This window comes from Schistocerca cancellata, chromosome 6, assembly GCF_023864275.1.
Source record: "Schistocerca cancellata isolate TAMUIC-IGC-003103 chromosome 6, iqSchCanc2.1, whole genome shotgun sequence".
NCBI classification, from domain to species: domain Eukaryota; kingdom Metazoa; phylum Arthropoda; class Insecta; order Orthoptera; family Acrididae; genus Schistocerca; species Schistocerca cancellata.
In genome coordinates, this window is record NC_064631.1 from 141854924 (window position 1) to 141875879 (window position 20956).

At 43.7% G+C, this 20956-nt stretch overlaps 1 protein-coding gene across 1 annotated transcript in view; it reads left to right on the forward strand.

Moving 5' to 3' along the window:
- Window positions 1-3153: 3153 nt before the first annotated feature.
- LOC126190973 (sodium- and chloride-dependent glycine transporter 1-like) overlaps window positions 3154-20956 on the forward strand; it is a 139618-nt gene continuing 121815 nt past the window's right edge. The window contains exon 1 of the mRNA XM_049931642.1: window positions 3154-3253. Coding sequence (XP_049787599.1) covers window positions 3227-3253 — 27 coding nt within the window. The 5' untranslated portion in view covers window positions 3154-3226. The remainder of the gene's footprint in view (window positions 3254-20956) is intronic.

Sequence of the window (20956 nt, forward strand, 5' to 3'; positions counted from 1 at the left end):
ATAGAGATCAAATACACTGTAATTATAATGTTTGAAACCTATAACAACTGCCTTCTGTCAGCTTGAAATGCTATTTACTAACATAACAACACCTAATTATCTCGTATATATTGTAATTCATAACACGAAATCAGATTAACAATGTAAACGAAGTGTTTACATGGGATCCTGTATTATGTACGGAAATTCTGCTCACACTAAAAATTTATGTACTCATATCCGATCTGATCATGTAACTGCAGAAAAGTTGTGGAATGTTTACAAAGCGATAGTATCGACAGCAATTGAGAGATATATACCACATAAATTAATAAGTGATGATACTGATCCCCCATGGTACACAAAGCGGATCAGATCGTTGTTGCAGAAGCAACGAAAAAAGCATGCCAAATTTAAAAGAACGCAAAATCCCCAAGATTGGCAAAGTTTTTCTGTAGTTCGAAATATAGCGCGTACTTCAATGCGAGATGCTTTTAATAATTTCCACAATGAAATTCTGTCTTGAAATCTGGCAGAAAGCCCAAAGAGATTCTGGTCATACATAAAGCACACCAGTGGCAAGACGCAATCAATATCTTCACTGCGCGATAACAACGGTGAAGTCACTGATGACAGTGCCACTAAAGCAGAGTTATTGGTTTTCCGAAACTCCTTCACCAAAGAAGACGAAGTAAATATTCCTGAATTCCAATCCAGAACAACTGCCAAGATGAGAAGCATAGAAGTAGATATCCTCGGTGGAACAGAGCAGCTTAAATCAGTTAATAAAGGCAAAGCCTAAGTCCAGGTTGTATATCAGTTACGTTCCTCTCAGAGTATGCTGATAAAATAGCTCCATATTTAGCAATTATATACAACCACTCGCTTACAGAAAGATCCCTACCTAAAGACTGGAAAATTGCTCAAGTCACACCAATATCCAAAAAGGGAAGTAGGAGTAATCCGCTTAATTACAGGCCTATATCACTAACGTCGATTTGCAGTAGGGTTTTGGAACACAAACTGTATTCGAACATTATGAAGTACCTCGAAGAAAACGATTTATTGACACGTAGTCAGCACGGATTCAGAAAATATCGTTCTTGTGAAACACAACAAGGTCTTTATGCTCATGAAGTAATAAGTGCTATCGACAGGGGATGTCAAATTGATTCCATATTTTTAGATTTCCAGAAGGCTTTCGACAACGTTCCTCACAAGCGTCTTCTAACCAAACTGCGTGCCTACGGAGTATCGCCTCAGTTGTGCGACTGTATTCGTGATTTCCTGTCAGAAAGGTCACAGTTCGTAGTAATAGACGGAAAGTCATCGAGTAAAACAGAAGTAATATCCGGCGTTCACCAAGGAAGTGTTATAGGCCCTCTGTTGTTCCTGATACATATTAACGACATAGGAGACAATCTGAATAGCCGTCATAGATTGTTTGCAGATAATGCTGTCATTTACTGTCTTGTAAAGTCATCGGACGACCTAAACTAATTGCCAAATGATTTAGATAAGATATCTGTATGGTGCTAAAAGTGGCAATTGACCCTGAATAAAGAAAAGTGTGAAGTTATTCACATGAGTACTAAAAGAAATCAGCTAAATTTCGATTACGCGCTAAGTCACACAAAGCTGAAGGCTATAAATTCATCTAATTACTTAGGGCTTACAATTACAAGTAACCTAAATTGGAACGATCATATAGATAATATTGTGGGTAGAGCAAACCAAAGACTGCGATTCATTGGCAGAACGCTTAGAAGGTGCAACAGGTCTGCTAAAGAGACTGCTTACACCACGCTTGTCCGCCCTATTCTGGAGTATTGATGTGCGGTGTGGGATCCGCATCAGGTGGGACTGACGGATGACATCGAAAAAGTACAAAGAAGGGCAGGTCGTTTTGTATTATCGCGAAATAGGGGAGATAGTGTCACAGACATGATACGTGAATTGGAGTGGCAATCATTAAAACAAAGGCGTTTTCCGTTGGGACGGGATCTTCTCATGAAATTTCAATCACCAGTTTTCTCCTCCGATTGTGAAAACAATCTGTTGCCACCCACCTACATAGGGAGAAATGATCATCATCATAAAATAAGACAAATCAGGGCTCGCACAGAAAAATTTAAGTGCTCGTTTTTCCCGCGTGCCGTTCGAGAGTGGAACGGTAGAGCGACAGCTTGAAGGTGGTTCATTGAACCCTCTGCCAGCCACTTTATTGTGAATAGCAATCACGTAGATGTAGATATAGATGTATTTGAAACAGGAAACATGGTAGGAATATTTAGGATAATGTAGTTTCAGTCTAATTATCTGTATCATTTCTGTTTTTTTCTATGAAAGCAAGATAACTGTAACTGTCTTTGTATCTTACGCCGAACATTTCGATTGTAAGCACTAACATTTGTTGTAAGTATCAACTTCTATCCTCATCGAACTTCTGTAATTGTAATTAGCAGTGTGGAAAGGCCAGTACGACGAAGATCTTGTGCAGCACTGTGTGACGTAATTAACTGTACACCTGAAACACTAACTTTTTACGTCTTTGGAGAACCGTGGTGTTCTCTGGCCCGTTTTCACTTAAGAAACCTACAGGGGAGTCATCTGCAGTGAAGGACTGAAACGAAGATGAGTTCTGGACAACGTTTATTACTTTGAACAAACTGAGTTACAACCACCCAAGTTTACGAACATTCCTTTCAACTACTGTTGATAAAATGTTTCGTAAAGAGGTTTACTTTGAATTATTTTCTGTCGACATCATTTATCCCCAGCAAGGTGGTTACACCGCAAGATACGTGCGAAAATTTTGTTGTATCTAACACTGAAGCTTGTACGCAGTTTCTCCCTGTTACTACAGACGAGTATGGTAATGCTGCCTCTCGAAAAGTGCCTTCATTGCCTGCCGAGTCCACCTATCTTCATCCGAGTTTCAGAAAATTAAGCGCTACCCCGACCTGCAAGTCACCGTACGAGAGCAGCAGACTATCGCCATTACAATGGTAGCGATTTCTTAACGATTCACCAGGCATCAGGGACGTTAGCTGGTAATGGCCACAGAAACAGCTACTGGAGTCCTGCGATTTCTGCCCATCCTGACAGCGACGACATGTGGGCGCCGGCTGACCTCGGACAAGCAGCCAACAGTCGGCCAGCAGGGGGCCGCGTGTGGGGGGCTGGGGACGGCTAGTGGCCCGCACTCCCATCAGTGCATACTGCGACGCCCACGAGCCCGCACCAGATGGACCGCACCGAGCGCCTGCCCGAGGTACGTCCACTTGCATGCAATGACGACGGTCTCACGCCTTCGCACCGTCACTTTTCCAGCACTCACTCGCGCACCTGTTGGCGGCGCACTGCCAAACGTACTTACATAACTTTACACAGTACGTGTCAAGCCGGAATAAGCAACTCCTCACACTGTAACTTGCGAGCACCGGTTTCAAGGTTCATTTTACATCCACTGAAATCTAGAATTATTTGTTTCTGATTGGAAGTAGTTGTTCTCAACAATAACAACAATGAATCTGTCTGGCAAATTGAAAATGTGTTCCTGATCGGGACTCGAACCCAGCACCTTGCCCTTGGCGGGCAATGTCCTGGCTACTGGCAGAAATAGGGCTGTGACGGCACACCGTGCCTCGTGCATGGATATCTCACCTTGCTCGCAAAAGGCAAGCTTCCGAGATACAGTTTTAATCTAAAAATGGTTCAAATGGCTCTGAGCACTATGGGACTCAACTGCTGTGGTCATAAGTCCCCTAGAACTTAGAACTACTTAAACCTAACTAACCTAAGGACAGCACACAACACCCAGCCATCACGAGGCAGAGAAAATCCCTGACCCCGCCGGGAATCGAACCCGGGAACCCGGGCGTGGGAAGCGAGAACGCTACCGCACGACCACGAGATGCGGGCAGTTTTAATCTACCAGGAGGTTTCGTAACAGTGCATACTCCGTTGCAGAATGGAAGGTTCATTGTGGATGTAACAAAATACCTCCTGTTTCGTCTTTAGACCTCTGAATGCCAGCGTTCTTTACTAAAAGCAAACTGAAAAATGAGACTTTTTTAACGACAACACTTTTACTATTGAATATATCTAAACCCCACTACTGCGTTTTCAAGTGGTCAGCTGCAAGTACAGGACGGTAAAAGTACACTTGTCCAAGCTAGAGCAAAATCCGTGCAACGGAGAACTGCAGTAATATCACAGTTCATAAACTGACTGCTCATGTTCCTTTATCCTTTTTATACAGGCACTTTCCGTAAGTAATGTCGACAAGAGCTACCTAACGTCATATGTCCATTGGTTTTAGTCGCGTCTTACGACAGCAAACCTGACAGTTTTATTAAGGCTCTTTATCTGTGAGAAATGATCTGAAGATCGGTGGAATTGTCCAAAACGGCTCATGAAATAAGAAAAAATACAACGATTGACAGACAAAAAATAAGTCTATTTTGTATAAATAAACATCGCGGATAACACCCTCTAACAAGTATATCAAGTTTCGATTAACTGAAAACTTTGTCCATTACAAGTTATTTATAGTAAAATGTCATACGAAAACATGCAAAATAAATTGTACGCTATGTCGATGTCCTAAATGTGCTGATCTATATTCCATTTTTCAAGTATTCTTTACATTTTCAACAATAGCAACAGTTAGCTGCAAGTTTCAAACTGTAAATCTGTTATTGCTTCGGAGTTTATCACATTGCATCTGCAATTCCTAATTTACCAGAATAAAATACTGTTTGTATTGAGTATGCCTTTTTATTTGCAAGTGCGTCGAGAAGACAAGGTATTTCAAAGCATATGAATTTGTGACAATGATATAACTTTATTGTTCATCCTCCTATCAGAGTAGCACTGCTAGTAGCAAGGACTTTATGAATAAATTAGAGATTTATTTTTGATTCGCTTAGCGTGTACGCATGCATCAGACTAAAGTTCATATACATTTGGCACATGAGAATAACTGTCGCAACACAGCTATACAGAGTGTCACAGGAGGAATGGTCAGTCCTCAAAGATGACATAGAAGCGATCGTTCGAAGCAAAAAAATCTAGTAAATATGGGCTCTAAAATTCTATGAGCAGTTGTTCATCTGTGCTACTGAAAAATTCATTTCTTCTACTGAACAAGTGCTCATAGCTCTTAAGGTATGTATTTTAGAAATCGTGTTTACTAGATGTTTTTGCTTCAAATGACCGTTCCTGTCATATCACTTAATACTAACCATTTCTCCTAGACACACTGTGTACTGAGTGATGAATTTTAATGCTAATTACACGCGTGTAGCTGTTAAATCATCACAGTTATGTAAGTAAGATGCACCTCGCTTCCTGTAAGCAGATTTGGAGTAAAATCAAGAATAAAGAACTCAGCACAAACACAGCACAGGCCAGCTTATTGCTTATATCACTGAGAAACAGTCTTTTACAAGGTGATTCAGCTGCCCCTACCGACTCATTTCATGCAACCCAAACTATGTATCAGGAACGGAATGCAGACAGGCAACAGCTACGTAATCGATATATGTTCCCTCTCAGAGCTTTGGGCGAACGTTAGTTAACGAAATCATAATGGATTGGACGCGGAGGAGATGTGTCGTGGCCGACTCGTTCGCCAGCCTTGACGCCTCTGAATTTTTTCTTGTGGGGATTCGTAAAAAAACTTTGTTTATTAAGACGTTCCAACTACACCTGAAGATATGCGAGAGAGAATTGTCAGAGCATGTGCTTCGATAAGTGCCATGTGATAAGGAATACTACTCAGCCCTTGATAAGAAGATTGCAGCACTGCATTGATACCAATTTGTAAATGGACGTTCATGCCGCCTTTGTGATCTTCGTTGACCTTCAAAGACCTTACTGTTACACATCACTGGATTCGTCTCGATAGCCGCTGTCAGAAAATAAGTACCAAACTGTAGCATCCCATTTAAGAAAACAGATTTGACCTTCATATCTCCGACGTGACCCCACCTAGCAACAAAAAACCAACATCATATTATGGCCCCCGTTGTACCATGCAACATTTGTCCCACAAACTTTTCAGCTACTATCATACTTTATTCTATGGTGACAATAGTTAGTGACTCACCCTGTATAGCGGGAAGTTGTTACATCCACGTTTCCTGTTCTGATATCTCCTGTTAATTTCGTTGTTTCCAGTAGTGTAACGCAGTGTATAAGGCATCGTTTCCGAACCATTTACGAAAGATTAAGTACAATAAACGTAATAAACTTACAAAGACATCCAAAACGTGTGTGACTACACCCCTAATTACAGAAAGAAAGACTTGAGACACTTGGATAAGAATGGATGAAGTACGGTGTAACTTGATCCAAAAAACCATGTAACTTATGGCCAATCCATACTTGTATTTTTTACAGAATGATTCCGTTTGCTAACAATGCCCCAAAGTTCTGAGAGGGAATTTATATCGATCACGTGGCTGTCGCCCGTCTGGATACCGTTCCTGATACAGACGTAGTGCGGGTTGCGTAAAACTAATCGGTAGGGGCAGCCGGATCATCCTGGATGTGAATTTGGCAAATCAGCATTACTCCGTTGCAACATAGCAAGGGAAGTTAACAGACTATGAAAAGAGGGTGGTATTGTAGAAAATGAAAGATTAAAGGAGTTTACGTTACGTTCAGATACGCATTTAGTTAAAGACTTCGAAGCTTTTGCTTGGAGAAAGTAGAGTTTTTTGTTTTACTTTCGCCTGTGCGTTAAGCTCCTGCTCGCGACGTGACAGAAATCAGATACTGGGCAACAGTTTCGAGAGGACCTCAACTGAAGCCGGGGCCTCCACGCAACAGTCAGTAACCGTGACGCACAACAGCAGATTGTTATCATAGGAATAAAAACACCTACTACCTGGCCATACAGCACTGTTGCGAAGTGGTAACAACGACTACTCCTTCGCTGTGCCTGTGGTTTCTGATAGAAATTAAAGAATAATGTCTTCAGCACCAGTACTTTTGGCGGTGTGTTCACGTTGCGGTGGGTGGCAGCTTAGCGAAATCGGGACACTTGTCTGGCCTCCAGTGACGGTAAATTTACTGGAGCCCAGATAGTTGCGTGTGTTCGTGAGTAGTCATATTTCCACACTGCCAAAAGATGCTGATAAAATAATTCTTTATTTACAACCGGCTCCGATCATCGAATCATCTTCAGATATCATAAAACCATTTACAGTAACCTATATGGCAACACTGTTACTGCGGCGTGAAACTTAATTAAAGCCATCCTGCGTCGCTGCTGGCAATAGCATAATACGCTATCTGACCAAAATAATCCGGACACCCCTTATTGCGTAAATGACTATTAGACGACACGAGAGGCGGGTGTAATGGTGAGTATAGTTGCCTTCCAAGCAGTTGATCCAGGTTCGATTCCCGGCCACCGCAGCCGGCCGTTATCTTTGCGTACGAATATGTCTGCCGCGCGCTGTTCAATTAATGTTTCTTTCCCCTCCTGCTCCCCGCAGACCAGCCTGTAGTGTGTCCCTACGTCTCGACTTGTCTCGACTATAAAAGGAGGCGGCGAGTAGTGTGTCATCAGTAAAGGAGTCGTAACAGTCGGTGTGGAGAACTCTTTATTTCGAACATACGCTAATCTTTGTACATCATCTGAATAACAAATCCATCAGGAACATGTCAACCCTTCTAAGTCTGTCCACGTCGACTGGTGGTAATGTGATTGTGAAAAGGAAACGTGAAGGAACAACCGCATCTAAACGAAGACCGTGTAGACATTATGTACTAACGGACAGGGACTGTCGAGTATTGCAAAGGGTGGCTGTAAAAAATCACATCAAATCAGCGGAAGGAATCCTAGCAGCAATCCAACTACACTCATGCTCGTAAATTAAGGATAATTGCAAAATGTGGTGCCACACAACGTGGCTCTGCACAAAACTGAAGCTAATAGCATAGGCACATAGGGAACACACACAAACCCACAGTATTGGTGATAAGGTGAGAAAACGGTCCCGAAACATATGTGCTACAAAATGCCACTGTTTCCTGCGCATGTGCCACATCAGTATGGGATATGATCACCATGCACACGCACACAGGCCGCACAACGGGTTGGCATACTCTGGATCAGGTGGTCGAGCAGCTGCTGGGGTATAGCCTCCCATTCTTGCACCAGTGCCTGTCGGAGCTCCTGAAGTGTCCTAGGGGTTTGAAGGAGTGCAGCGATACGTCGACGGAGAGTATCTCAGATGTGCTCGATGGGGCATAGGTCTGGAGAACAGGCAGGCCACTCCATTCGCCTGATATCTTTTGTTTCAAGGTACTCCTCCACGATGGCAGCTCGGTGGGGCCTTGCCTTATCATCCATCAGGAGGGTGGTGGGACCCACTGCACTCCTGAAAAGGCGGGTATACTGGTGCAAAATGAAGTCCCGATACACCTGACCTGTTACAGGTCCTCTGTCAAAGACGTGTACCAATCATAATACCACCCCACACCATCAAACCACGACCTCCATACAGGTCCCTTTCAAGGACATTAAGGGGTTGGTATCTGGTTCCTGGTTCACGCCACATGAAAACCCGGCGAGAATCACTGTTCGCACTATACCTGGACTCATCCGTGAACATAACCTGGGACCACTGTTCCAATGACTATGTACTGTGTTCTTGACACCGGGCTTTACGGGCTCTCCTGTGACCAAGTGTCAGTGGAATGCACCTTGCAGGTCTCCTAGTTAATAAACCATGTCTGTTCAGCCGTCTGTAGACTGTATGTCTGGAGACAACTGTTCCAGTGGCGGCGGTAAGGTCCCGAGCAAGGCTAAACGCAGTACTCCACGGCCGTCTGCGGGCACTGATGGTGAGATATTGGTCTCCTTGTGGTGTTGTACACTGTGGACGTCCCGTACTGTAGCGCCTGGAGGCGTTTCCTGTCTGCTGGAATCGTTGCCATAATCTTGAGATCACACTTTGTGGCACACGGAGGGCCCGTGCTACTACCTGCTGTGTTTGACCAGCCTCCAGTTGCTCTAGTATTCTACCCCTCGTAACGTCATCAGTATGTGTTCTTTGAGCCATTTTGAACACACAGTCACCATTATCACGTCTGAAAACGTCTGCACACTTACTCGCTGCACCGTACTCTGACATGCACCAACACACCTCTGCGTATGTGGACTGCTGCAAGCGCCACCGTGCGACGGCCGCAGATCAAATGCACCGCATCGTCATACCCTGAGGTGATTTAAACCCGCAAACCGCCCACCAGAGCGTTGTTTCACCATTTATCAGCATTATCCTTAATTTACGAGCATGAGTGTAGAACAATGACTGCGCGTAGTGAATTAAAAAGAGTGTGGTACAACGATCGATCGTCTCCTCGTAAGCCACAAACTTTGTAGTCAGTGCTAAGTGATGTTTGAGGTACTGTAAGGAGCGACACCTCTATACGGTGGATGACTGAATTTTGGAGTGGTGAATCACGCTATACCTCGTGGCAATCCGACGGAAGAGCTTGAATCTGGCGAGTGCCTGGAGAACTTTACCTGACATCATGTCTAGTGCCATCAGTGAAGTGCGGAGGAGGTGGTGTTACGGTATGGGGGAGTAGTCCTCTTATTGCGTTTAAGAAAACGCTGAATACAGAAGGATATGAACACATTTTATAGCATTGTGTATTGTGTACAATAGAGGAACAGTTCGGAGACATCAGCGTGACAGTGCAGCCTCTCATAAAGCAGCATCTGCGAGGCAGTGGTTTGTGGAAAACAACATTCCTGAAATTGAGTAGACTGCCCAGAGGCCTGACCTGAACCCTATGAAACGCCTTTGGGATGAGCTGGAACGTCAACTTCGCTCCAGACCTCAGCGTCCAACTTTCTCTGGTTTTGGCTCTTGAAGAAGAATTGACTGCCATTCCCCCACGGACGTTAAGACACTTCACTGAAAGTCTCCCCAGCAGAGATCAGGTCGTCATAAGGGTGCAGGGTGGACACACCCCGTATTAATGTCCACTGATAGGTATCCGGTTCAAAAAATGGTTCAAATGGCTCTGAGCACTACGGGACTTAACTTCTGAGGTCATCAGTCCCCTAGAACTTAGAACTACTTAAACCTAACTAACCTAAGGACATCACACAGCATGCCCGAGGCAGGATTCGAACCTGCGACCGTAGCGGTGGCGCGAGATATCCGGATACTTTTTCCCAAACAGCGCATATTATACAGCCAACAGTAAAATGTACCGACATAGTTGAGCAACGATCGGATGCTGACGAAATCAGGTTCTACCTTTTACTGTCGACTGCGCTCAGCATAAAATATATTGAAGCGAGTATATTTTTCACTGTCTGCTATCAGCATAATAAAACCACCAAGGTAAGTGTCCCTACAACGACAGTGTCCAAATCGATGGTGCGTCCACGGAAGATGAGCAAAATGGACGGAAATCAGTCTTCACTAAGAGGAGTAAGGGTTACAATCTAGAATTCATTTGGAAAAGAACATACGCTCCCGATGGACAAGGTTGTGGGAGGAAACAGTCGGCACCAGTGTTTAAGAAAATGTCACGACTTCTCTCTTTCTTGTTTAGAGAAGCCGCAGGAAAACGATAAGTAAAGTGTAAACAAGCCTTGACAGCATTGCGGTTTTGATATTATTTTATTTGTTAAAATGCTCAAATGTGTGTGAATTCCTAAGAGACCAAACTGCTGAGGTCATCGTCTCTAGACTTACACACTGCTTAAACCAACTTAAACTAACTTATGCTAAGAACAACACACACACCCTTACCCGAAGGAGGATTCAAACCGCCGGCGGGAAAGTTCTATTTGTTATGTGGATACTTGCGTTTCGTGTTCTGAGAGACTTTTCCCGGCTGCGCAAAACCTCGCAGTACAAGTATAGCGATAGCGTTCAGCATTTACGTTTTCCATTAATACAAGAATCTATGTTTAAAAGCTTTAAAAATCCATTTCACACAGTACTAGTAAGTTATTTGTAGCTGTTAAGGTAACACCACGAAGTTCCTTTCGTTACAGTGTTTACGTTTCACGTAGCTACGATCGTGCTCTGCAGACGGCGTTCACGGTAAACAAATGCCCTTCAAGTAGTCAGCAGATAACACTTTCAGAAGCAGGACACCACTTAAACAGAAGGCTACTGTGCTACTGATCAAAATAAATTTTTGCAGTAGTTGTAACAGATTATCTTATGTGAAATCAGAGCCGGAATTCAGTTATTTTTTGCGTTTACTGCAGTACTTGATTTGTAAAACAGCACCTTCCAGGTGCTGTTTTCGAAATTCAGACGTTTTAAAACGTTATTTTAAAATTTTTGTGGGCATTTTAAAGGTGTCAATACGAATTTCTTTTAAGTTACTTCAACGGCATCATAAGTATCACTTCTTAAAGTCTGCAGTTCTAATTTTTTTTCGTCTTAGGTACCGTCAAAAATCAAGCACTGATTTATTGCAATACCTCATCTGTACAAAAGCAACAGATTTATGGTTAACTGTATGTTTTCGCTGCTTGTATCAATGTATGTTCGTTGTGTGACCGTCTGCATTTGAGCATTTGGTGACAGAACACTGTGTGTCAGTTTACAGCTTTGTATGTGAAGAGTCCGATTATATTTTAGATACTTGTTACAATGAAATGAAAAAACACATAGGTCAACATATGATAGTCATTATTATATTACATACTACAGAATGACTTAGAGAAAAAAGGATTTAGACGAAAGTAGGGCACAAATCGTTGTCAACCTTAAAAATTCTGTTATAGGGAACGAACAAAAAACTAGCCGCAAAAGAGAAAAAAATATACACAGTTCGCATAATGTAAAAAATGCAGAATAAATTGACAGGCCTTGATGGTTAAGAAAATGAAAGCAGGTCTTGCGTCACAATATGATTTCAGTTCGTACGGCAACGAAAGAAACATATGCAACAAAACCGAAAACCCTTCCGTAGAAGGCATGCTGATCGTTATCAATATTTCTTGAAATAGAGAAAACATGCTCACTAATTCACCCTACAATGTTGCCAGTGTTTCGTATGTGAATTTTGTGGTGTACAGATATTTTATACACTCATTTCTCTGTGGTCCTAGACATGAGCTACTGTATTAAATTAATGAACTGGGAACAAGTATCCAGAAGCTTAAAGTTGCGAAGGAGCTAAAAACATACAGTACAGATGTTTTTGTTTTAGAGTTATCCACGATTCCTGGGTTTTTTAATTTTATGCTTAAGTTATCACTGTGAATGTTCACACACTTCAACAGACACTTTGCTTCCAGTGTCCTTTACCGACATAAAACTCCAAACCGTATCGCTGTGATTCACGCAGTACGTTCCAAACCTGTACTGTCAACATTGTACAGAAGATCGTAAAGTGAGTATTTTGAAATAAGGCACTAAAGTTCGGAAATGAATATTTAGTCTTACATTGACATAAGCATCTAACACTACATAGCAATAGCTTAAATTCATGTCAACAGTTCAAACAGATGAGGACCAGTCGCAGTGTTTGCTTTACTACACGATCCATTGACAGAACTGAACTCTGAGGTCAAAAACATTTAACCCCATTGCTTCTATACGGTTTGTATGGCACGGCTACAACTTCTCCTCCTACAATGAATTCGAACTGTGCATTTTACAGGCAACTTGGTGTATGCTAATTGATGGCTCTTTTCCCGCACGATTCAACATCATCTCCTCAGATTGTATTGTGTAAAATTCTGTGGAGAGCCTATCTGTGGTTTGAACGAACGAGTCTAGTCATTGTCAAGTAGTAAATGACTTCTCTAAGGTCGCTGTAATTAAACTGTCGCTAGTTGAGAGAGCCCCCATGAAAAACGAGTGACCGTGGGACAACGAAACTTTGTGGAATCATTTGTAAGGACATTCGGAAGAGAAATAATAAGTAAACCATTGAAAGAAACATTTTAATTTCCATATAAGAGGGTAACATGTGTTAACCGCGCGCTGTGTTTACTTTCCAGATTACAAACGCTGCTCATTGTGACGACCATCTGCATCCACGTCAGCCTGGAACCGCACCGGATACACCATTTCACAATTTGTTCGCAGTTATTTTCGAGCGGTGCACTACGGAATGTTGAGTAGTCGTGACACAGCTCGTTCACCGCTTGAAGGTGGCACGTTGCGTCCGACAGTCTCAGCCATGGCAATAATAACTACTTCCACAATTCATGGTACAATTGGCTGTCAGCTTCTCCCAGGAGTATTTCCCAAATATCCAGTTAATTCGAACTTCAGAAACATGTATTTCAACGCCGGTGCAGAAAGAGGACCTTTCCATATTCCTTTAATGCTTCATTGTGCAACAAATAAAGAATCTCGATTTTGCGGAATTATGACAGCTTTGAAACTCTTTATTTCTTTCTGGATAAGACTGATCGAAGGTACAATCAAGGGCATCCAAAGCGATTATCACATCCTGATGAAAGATTTGTTACGTCCTCCCAAACAAATCTTCCATCTGCATGACGTTTGAAAGAGTTGCTTCGAGTACACACACAGCACACTTCAACTTGTACATGCTCATCCACAGCTCGACCATTACGGTTATGCGACCATTAAGATTGCTGTTCAAACGTACAATGTATCCTTCTTTGTAAGAAAAATTTTGAACATAGTATGGTAATAATAATTTCGGTGGCTCAACAGTCTGGTGAAAGTCTGTCCATTGGGGACGCTACTTCGGCGACTTGCGTGTCCCTAACCTATCCCAGTTACATATCTGGGGAATGGTTAAAGGAGTTTTTCAGGAAGTTAATTGGCTGATAATTCCGATTTAGACAGTTTCAGTATAGTCAGTATCCTCGTAGCGATCATTCAGGGCCTTTCGTCGACTTAAAATTTGACTCAGATCAACAATTACACAGACGAGACCCACCCAGTAACTTCTCCTCCATGTTCACCAATGCGAAAATTAATCTTAGGGATGCCATCGAGAAATTTGTTTCGCAAACTGTGGAAAGGAAAGCTACGTTTCGAAATCGTATGTAAATTTTTTAGAGTCTAAAGAGAAACAAAACAAATGCCTTCTTTTTCAAAGAAATTATGATTTTCTTTTTTCATTAAGATGCGATGCAGAGCGTTTTTAAAATGTAATAATAATAAGAGGATTATCAATTGGCGATTTTTATAGCGGTCTGGAGTGTTTCTGAACTTATGTTCGTAAGTGGTCTCACAAAAAATGAGAATAAATGTCTTCCCAGCTATGTGCTGTGTTGTTTAAAAATTAAAGGAGGAAGTTGTTTCCAGGCAGATTTGTGACCGGATTCGGGATAGAACTCAATGATGGACATCCGCAAAAATTTATCGAAAAAGGGAAAAATTCCAAAAGTTCTGGTTTTTATACAGTTGATTACTTGAGTTTGAGAATGTGTCGTGCCCTATGAAATAAATCTGACAGGAAACACAAAGGTTATTGCATCTTAAAGTTTTGAGCTATGCAGTGAACACTGTTTGAAGGTAGATTCTTGCTATACTTTAAAAGTAAGCGTATTTCATTAGTATATCCAAAGTACATCTTTTCACATTATCAATATGAATACGGATGTAAGAACCTTTCACAAACAACAATCAAATTCATCAGTAGGGCCAACTCTTAACATCCTCAGATTCAACAATAGTAATGGACTTCATCTCCCTGGTCCGGCACGTTCTTGTGTACCCCTAAAAATGGCAACTGGTCTACGTAACTCGCAACTACGGCTGGATTTCGCGCAGAGTTGTACCCCATATAGCTTGTGTGTTTATTTTTGTATCATTATTTTGTAAAGAAACTATTTATTTTTATAATACTTTCCTTAAATTGTTGTTTGTTTGTTTATGTTTACTTTTAGTACTAACTAAAACTTTTCTGTTCAATTCTCGTACTTCCAGTACCACTACGGTGCGTTATTTCACTATTATTTTCCTAGTCTCACAGAGCTCTGATTCAGACAGTTAATTTACCGTCTTACTTCCATTTTTATCTATCTCTTATCATATTACTGTTGTTACTCATCATTAGAACCATTGCATGTGCGCTGATGATCTCTAGTGGTATCTAAGTGCAAAACCAATAAACCTGAAGACAGCTATCGAGAACCTAGGTACCGAGCTGTGTGCACCATCAAAATGGGCGCAGGATATACGGTTAAAGGTCAACCCATCCAAAACCCAAGCGATACTGCTTAGTCATTCTAGGGTCACTGGCCCGAAATATCGGGAATCCATACCATCTTTAACCCTAAATGGAACAAATATCAACTTCTCTCCTTCAGCAAAGAGTATGGGAGTAAGATGAAACTCTGAACTGGGCTGATCACATAACTCCAATGTGCAAGAAGGCATTAGCATCTCTCCACACCCTACAAAAATATGAAAACCTCTTCCCTCTTGACCTGAAAAAGAAACATATACAAACACTTACACTCACAATTATTGATTATGGCGATGTAATTTTGCAAGGCCTTTCTCATGAAAGCTGACGGCACCTGGAACTGGTTATGAATGCCTGTGTTCGTTGTACCTGTAATGTTCGACTCTTTGATCATATTTCACCATCATACACCCCTGGAAATTGAAATAAGAACACCGTAAATTCATTGTCCCAGGAAGGGGAAACTTTATTGACACATTCCTGGGATCAGATACATCACATGATCACACTGACAGAACCACAGGCACATAGACACAGGCAACAGAGCATGCACAATGTCGGCACTAGTACAGTGTATATCCACCTTTCGCAGCAATGCAGGCTGCTATTCTCCCATGGAGACGATCGTAGAGATGCTGGATGTAGTCCTGTGGAACGGCTTGCCATGCCATTTCCACCTGGCGCCTCAGTTGGACCAGCGTTCGTGCTGGACGTGCAGACCGCGTGAGACGACGCTTCATCCAGTCCCAAACATGCTCAATGGGGGACAGATCCGGAGATCTTGCTGGCCAGGGTAGTTGACTTACACCTTCTAGAGTACGTTGGGTGGCACGGGATACATGCGGACGTGCATTGTCCTGTTGGAACAGCAAGTTCCCTTGCCGGTCTAGGAATGGTAGAACGATGGGTTCGATGACGGTTTGGATGTACCGTGCACTATTCAGTGTCCCCTCGACGATCACCAGTGTGTGTACGGCCAGTGTAGGAGATCGCTCCCCACACCATGATGCCGGGTGTTGGCCCTGTGTGCCTCGGTCGTATGCAGTCCTGATTGTGGCGCTCACCTGCACGGCGCCAAACACGCATACGACCATCATTGGCACCAAGGCAAAAGCGACTCTCATCGCTGAAGACGACACGTCCCTCCATTCACGCCTGTCGCGACACCACTGGAGGCGGGCTGCACGATGTTGGGGCGTGAGCGGAAGACGGCCTAACGGTGTGCGGGACCGTAGCCCAGCTTCATGGAGACGGTTGCGAATGGTCCTCGCCGATACCCCAGGAGCAACAGTGTCCCTAATTTGCTGGGAAGTGGCGGTGCGGTCCCCTACGGCACTGCGTAGGATCCTACGGTCTTGGCGTGCATCCGTGCGTCGCTGCGGTCCGGTCCCAGGTCGACGGGCACGTGCACCTTCCGCCGACCACTGGCGACAACATCGATGTACTGTGGAGACCTCACGCCCCACGTGTTGAGCAATTCGGCGGTACGTCCACCCGGCCTCCCGCATGCCCACTATACGCCCTCGCTCAAAGTCCGTCAACTGCACATACGGTTCACGTCCACGCTGTCGCGGCATGCTACCAGTGTTAAAGACTGCGATGGAGCTCCGTATGCCACGGCAAACTGGCTGACACTGACGGCGGCGGTGCACAAATGCTGCGCAGCTAGCGCCATTCGACGGCCAACACCGCGGTTCCTGGTGTGTCCGCTGTGCCGTGCGTGTGATCATTGCTTGTACAGCCCTCTCGCAGTGTCCGGAGCAAGTATGGTGGGTCTGACACACCGGTGTCAATGTGTTCTTTTTTCCATTTCCAGGAGTGTATGCACTGCTACCCTGGATGCGCGCAGACAAGTGCAGAGACTTCCATGCCCTCTGCCTTCTATACCATCTTATCAACGAACACTGCCCCTCATATCTCTCCTCGACTTTAACGGTCTTGTCTGAACAACATGGCAGAAACACCCACTCCCATCAGAGCTAAATCCTGTGTGTCTCATTCCATGGTTAAGCCGCTTTCTTGAAGTTCTCATCAGCAGCAATCCGACTCTGGAATAGCCTCTCACGTCGTATTAGAGAACAGAATAACATCTCCAGCTTCAGAATGCAGTTAATGAAATATCTACTAAAGCAACAATTACCATTGTTCCTGTATGCACTCGTTATCCTGTACATCCCTCCTTCCAACCTACTCTTCCTCATTTCCCAGTATTCGTAGCCGATGCAGCCTCATTAAATTTCGTTTCCCCTGAACTCGCTATATCAGAAAACATCTATTTCCTACGCCTATAAAGTCTTCTTACACCTGCCACTAAAACTATTGTTATTACCATCATCATCATCTATCATTATTATTGTTATTACTATTATCGCTATTGGCAGCAGCTGCAGCAGTAAATGTACCGCCAGTACTAACTTCATTAGTTCATTGTCAATATAATTTACTCACACTGACACATCGGTCAATTATTTTAATACTATCTGTCATATTAAAATTGTTATATCTTAGGGAACTATGAGATTAAAAAAGACACTGTATTTGTGAAACACTGGTCTGATGTAAAAGAGGTGAAACGTCCCCTTAGAACAATTATACATGACTGTGCTTAAACTGACACACAATATTTTTAGCGCATCGCAATCTGACTTTCAATAATCCCTACAGAAGAATGGCCCTGACTAACATTAACCTATACGTTTCACAAATCACTTACCTCACAAAAATCTTGGTTACTCGAACTACTGCAATACAGCGAGCGCCACTACTGCCAGCTAAATAAAAGATTCAAACTACGGAAGGCACTAACTACTGATAGGCATAGTTAGCAAATGAAAGATTTTAATAGAGAACAAACAATGTATTTACCTTAATAGTCATCAAAAGTCATAATATATATAGCAGTTCATGACATTCAGTCTTACAAATTTCAAAACTCCGCCATTTCTCTCCCCACATCCACCACTGCTGGCGGCTCACCTCCAACTGCGCAACGCTACGCGCTGTTAACATCCAGCTGCCCAACACTACAATGGCAGACAACAATGAAAACTAGCCACAGACTGCACACAGCGCAGCCAGTGACTTTCATACAGAGCGCTACGTGGCGTTACCAATAAGAAAACATAAACAGTCTACTTACAGAGGGCCTGGTGACCCTAATCAGATCGGGTTAAAAAAATACATAAATAAAAATCATATAGTTTAAGAAGGTCCGTACACCTTTTGGACCATCATATTTCATTATATTTTTCCTTTCATAGGTTTATTTTTTCTGCATTTGGGTCCGTAAATGAAGTATAGGACGACCGTGCTCTTCATACTCTACCGTGTAAAGCTACATGAAGTCTCAGGAAGCGTTGACTGGTCAAATACAGACTCACTGTTTAGATTAAGTTGTGCGCGGAATGGGCTGTTCTTGTGGAAATTGGACACTGTATCCGCTAAGCACAATCCAGCCAAGTTGACGCTGTGCTAGGTGTCTGAACTACACCGTTCAGTAATTCATTAAGGACTGAACAAACTCAAGTTTGCAAAATAACGCGGAAGCTCCCACCGTGATAAGAAAATGGTGAAATTTCCAGTGAACAGTCTGACAACCAAACAACATAGTATTTATTAAAACCACTGCATTGCCCCTTGCCTGTGTAGAATTAGACACTATCATTTCTAGAGAATTTTGAACCTAGCACAGATTCCAGAAGGGCGCAAGTGTCTCTCTTGCCCCTGCCCCTCCTTCCCTCTTGAGGATGCCAAACCTAACGAAATCTACAGATGTAAAGGTAATTTCTGGAGTGCCACAAAAGAGTGTTATAGAGCCTCTTTGTTTTACAATGTGTGTAAATGATATAGTGGATAATATCAGAAGCTCCGTGAGGCTTTTGACACACGATGCCATTGTTTACACGACCATTGCAACGCAATGCAGGAAAGTGCAGGAAGACCTGCGCACGGTCGTTGTCTGTTACAGGAACGGCAGCTGATCCTGAACACATGTTCACTGATTATCCAGAGCCTTATGACCACCCGCCTAATAGCCGGTATGTTCACGTTTGGCACGGATAACGGCGGCGACGCATCGTGGCATGGAAGCAATGAGGCCTTCGTATGTCGCTGGAGCGAATTGGCACCACATCTGCACACACACACACACACTTCAATTCCTGTAAATGCCGAGGAGTGGGGCGATGAGCTTTGACGCCATGTACAATCACATCCAAGATGTGCTCGATGGGGTTCAGATCTTGCGAGTTGGGGGGCCAGTACATCAACTGAAACGCGTCACTGTATTCCCCGAACCACTCCATCACACTCCTGGGCTTCGACATGACGCTTTATCTTATCTGGCGTCGGGAAACATAATCGTCATAAAGCGATGTACGTGGTCTGCAACCAGTATGCGATATTCATTGGCCATCATGGTGCCTTGCACGATCTCCACTGGACACATGGATGCTCACGAGAATGTTTCCCAGACCATAATGGAGCCGCCGCTGCCAGCTTGTAAAAATTAGACATCTGTGGTAAGGTCTTATGGGACCAAAGAATTTAGGTCATCGGTCCCTAAAGCCTACACGCTACTTAATCTAACTTAAACTAACTTACGCTATGGACAACACAGACACCCATTCCCGGGGGAAGAACTCGAACCTCCGCCGGGGGAGCCGCACGGGCCTGACAAGGCGCCTTAGACAGCGCGGCTACCCCGTGCGACCGCCAGCTTGTCTCCGTCCCGCCGTACAAGTGTCAAGGATGTGTTCCCCCGAAAGACGACGGATTCGCGCCCTCCCATCGGCACGATGAAGAAAGTATCGAGCTTCATCAGACTATGTAACGCTCTGCCACTGTGTTAACGTCCAGTGCCGATGGTCACATGCCCATTTCAGTCGTAGTCGTCAGTGATGTAATGTTCACATGGGCACATGCATGTGTCGTCAGCTGCGTCACAATTGTACTCTGCCCAGTATTTAAGTCTGATGTTAGTGTTATGTATGAGGCGGAACTATGGGCCTCATGGAAAAAGGGTGACCCGGCTGCGTCACGCAATTTGACTCTTAGTCTGATCACGAGGTGTGGCTATTAATTGCACCCGTTGATGACGTAGGCTGACGTGAGGATCAATGAACTATACTTGACGGGATGTATCCGGAATATCTTAGGTGATTAGAAAGTTAGTAGACAGGAATACAATTAAATACAGTACTTAGCTTTAATTCAGCATCAGCTCTGAACGTCGATCTTGACTTTGTACAATAATATTTACAAGTGCAGTTATAGACTGAACTGTGAATACTTCTTTACAATTCTGATTGCTTCACACGTATAGATCAATTGGCGATGCATAAACTGTATGTGGCGCCTGGCTAGGTAGTAGCTACTGACTTAGCTGAAAGCTATGCTAACTAGCGTCTGTGCAAATGAGATCTCTGGATCTATAACAAGTGAACCATTCCTATTAAAGTCGGCTGTAGAACTGGCCAGTGCGCTAGCTTGTCTCGTATGACCAGCCGAGTGGCGGCGCTCGGTCTGCTAGCGTCGACAGTGGCGACACCCGGGTCCGATGCGTACCGACGGACCGCGGCCGATTTGAAGCCTACAACCTAGCCAGTGTGGTGCCTTGCGGTGACACCACAGTTAGTTCCGCCACAGTTCACCGTCTGTCCTGTTTTACCAGTCTGCCCGGCCTACGACGTCCGTCATCTGTAATTGAGGGGTGGCCACCCAACGCCAAGACGCCTGGACGTCGTTTCACCTTGGTTTCGTCACGTGTTGAAGACAGTCACCACAGCAATCT